We start from the raw sequence: 2,774 nt of genomic DNA on the forward strand, positions 1-2,774 counted from the left end.
GATTGCAAATCTCTCCCAGAATCAAAATGCTTTTTGGGTGAGGATCCTTAGATCTAGATACGGAACGATGACTGATGGGATAAGGGCTGTGACTAATGGTAAGTTGGACTTAAAAATTATTTTCAAAGGATTGGAGGGGAACACTTTCTTGCAGAATATCTCCCTTTCTTTAGGTAATGGAATGAATTCTTTGTTTTGGGAGGATCCATGGACTGAGGGCAGGGGCGTAGCCGGGGGGCTAGAGCCCCCCCCAAAGTTTGATTTTTTTTTTTTTTTTTTTTATAATATGTCTAAAAATGTTGTTATTATTATTATTATATTTGTGTTTTAGTAAAAAAATGTCTAAAATATATTGAATGCCCCCAAAAATTTTTTTAGTAAATGTTGAACTATATTATCTATGAAAATATTGTTATTATTATTATTATATTTGTATTTTAGTAAAAAATGTCTAAATGTATTGAATGCCCCCAAAAAAAATTTTAGTAAATGTTTTGAACTATATTATCTATGAAAATGTTGTTGTTATTATTATTATTATTATTATTATTATTATTATATTTGTATTTTAGTAAAAAATGTATAAAATGTATTGAATGCCCCCAAAAAAATTTTAGTAAATGTTTTGAACTATATTATCTATAAAAATGTTGTTATTATTATGATTATATTTGTATTTTAGTAAAAAATGTCTAAAATGTATTGAATGCCCAAAAAAAAAAAAACCCCGGGGGCTACCGCCCCCGAACCCCCGTAACAGTTCAGCCCCCCCCCCCAAAAAAAATCCTAGCTCCGCCACTGACTGAGGGGGGAAATACTCTTAAAACTAGATTATGGAATTTGTACTGCTTGTCTTCTCAAAAGGGGAATAAGGTTTGGGGAGATGGGTATGTTTAGAGAGGGTGAATGGGTGTGGAGTTTTATGTGGGAAAGAGCTTTTAATTTTTCTGATTTTGTGAATTTTGTGGAGTTGTGGTTTGTTCTTTACAGGATTTCTCTCCGCCACTCAGTGAGTGACTCTATCTTGTGGAAGGGTGCTAATGCTGGAAAATTTTCTACTAAGGAGATGTATTCAAACATCCACAAAGCTATCTTCACCGCGAATAACTCACCGGTTGCATTCAAAGACATTTGGGCTAAAGGAGTTCCCATCAAAGTTTCATCTTTTGCCTGGAGAGCTCTTCTTGACAGAATCCCAACGAGAGAAAATTTGTTGAAAAGAGGAATTATGTTAGGGAATGGTGGTCACTGCTGCCCTCTTTGCTCCTGCCTTTTGGAATCCACCGATCACCTCCTACTGTTGTGCATGTTCTCTGTCAAAGTGTGGGAGCTTATCTATAAGTGGATGAACATTTCTCCCATCTCTTCTGTTTCGCTTTTGGAACACTTCAATGAGTTTGTTGAGCAAGGTGAGAATAAGAAAGGAAAATTGATGTGCAACACCATCTGGCAATGTGTTTGTTGGAAGATTTGAAAAGCTAGAAATGAGAAAATATTTGAAGATAAAAACCCTAATGCTCATAGAGTGGTGGATGGTATTATTTTTAATACGTGGAGATGGTTGAAAGCTTTTTATCCAAACAAGTTTGGCTACTCAACTCATGATTGGTCTTTGGATCCTTTAATTGTCTCATGGCATAGATTTTTTGTTGTCTCCGTTGTGGAGTTTTAGTCTTCTTTTCACTTGTACGGGCTTGAGTATCCCTTGTACTCCTCCTCCTTTTTATTTTTAATTGACTTTACCTTTAAAATGAAAAGATTGCAAATCTCTCACCTTCATCTCCAATTCATCAATTCCTTAAACCAAATTATTAATTTACTAAAGATTTAATTTAGGCTGTACAGATATACATTCTATTTATTACTCCCTCTGTCCCAAACGAAATGTCCTGTTTTCCTTTTTGGGCTGTCCCAAACGAAATGTTCTGTTTCCATTTTTGGCAATACACTCTCTCTCTATACTTAATATTTAAATAATTTCCACCAACCCACTTTATCTACTTTATACACATTTCTTAATCTCCGTGCCGAAAAGAAATAGGACATTTCGTTTGGGACGGAGGGAGTATTATTTTATACTCCCTCCGTCCCCAAAATAAGTTCTTCTTTGGGGACGGCACGGATTTTAAGGAAAAATGGTAAAGTGTATTGATAGTGGAAAAAAATATGTTATAATTAGTATTGGGAGTGGTGAAAATGTGAAAACGTGTTATAATTAGTATTGAGAGTGGTGAAAAAGTGAAAAGTAAGAATAAATAAAATATTATTAGTGGTGGGGTAGTTGTCCAAAAATGGAAAAAAAGAAAGAGGAACTTATTTGGGGGACGTCCCAAAAAGGAAAAATAGGAACTTATTTCAAGGACGGAGGGAGTATTTTATATAAGAGGTAATGAGTTCATAGGATCACTTTTTTATTGAGATTTTTTGAAGGGTTTGTTGGTTCATACGATTTCACCCCTACACTTCCTCCCTTTGTGCCGCCACGACCACCATCGTGATTGTTGTTCCGCCGTCATTATTGTTCTGCCGTCTATTACAATGTAAAATTATTTAACATTGCAAAAATTGTGTAACAAACCAAGTATTTTACACTATTACACCATTCTTATAATTGTTGCCTGATTTTCATGACTATAAGATGATTTTACACAATCGTGTAACAGTGTAGAATATATTATCACATGCAAATTAATTTTTAACAGTCACGCGTGGGACTTCATTGTTCCAACTTCCAAGTTAAAAATCTGATGCCTTAATTCTTATTCAGTGGCATT

At 34.6% G+C, this 2,774-nt stretch overlaps 1 protein-coding gene across 1 annotated transcript; it reads left to right on the plus strand.

Moving 5' to 3' along the window:
* Positions 1-883: 883 nt before the first annotated feature.
* Positions 884-1,474, plus strand: LOC131023572 (uncharacterized). The gene has a single exon (XM_057953116.1). The coding sequence runs from the start codon at positions 884-886 to the stop codon at positions 1,472-1,474; it is 591 nt and encodes a 196-aa protein (XP_057809099.1).
* Positions 1,475-2,774: the final 1,300 nt, after the last annotated feature.

Source organism: Salvia miltiorrhiza, chromosome 4, assembly GCF_028751815.1.
Source record: "Salvia miltiorrhiza cultivar Shanhuang (shh) chromosome 4, IMPLAD_Smil_shh, whole genome shotgun sequence".
Classification (NCBI taxonomy): domain Eukaryota; kingdom Viridiplantae; phylum Streptophyta; class Magnoliopsida; order Lamiales; family Lamiaceae; genus Salvia; species Salvia miltiorrhiza.

Coding starts and splice junctions, on each gene's coding strand:
- LOC131023572 (XM_057953116.1), top strand. CDS start 884: ATGGGTATGTTTAGAGAGGGTGAATGGGTGTGGAGTTTTATGTGGGAA.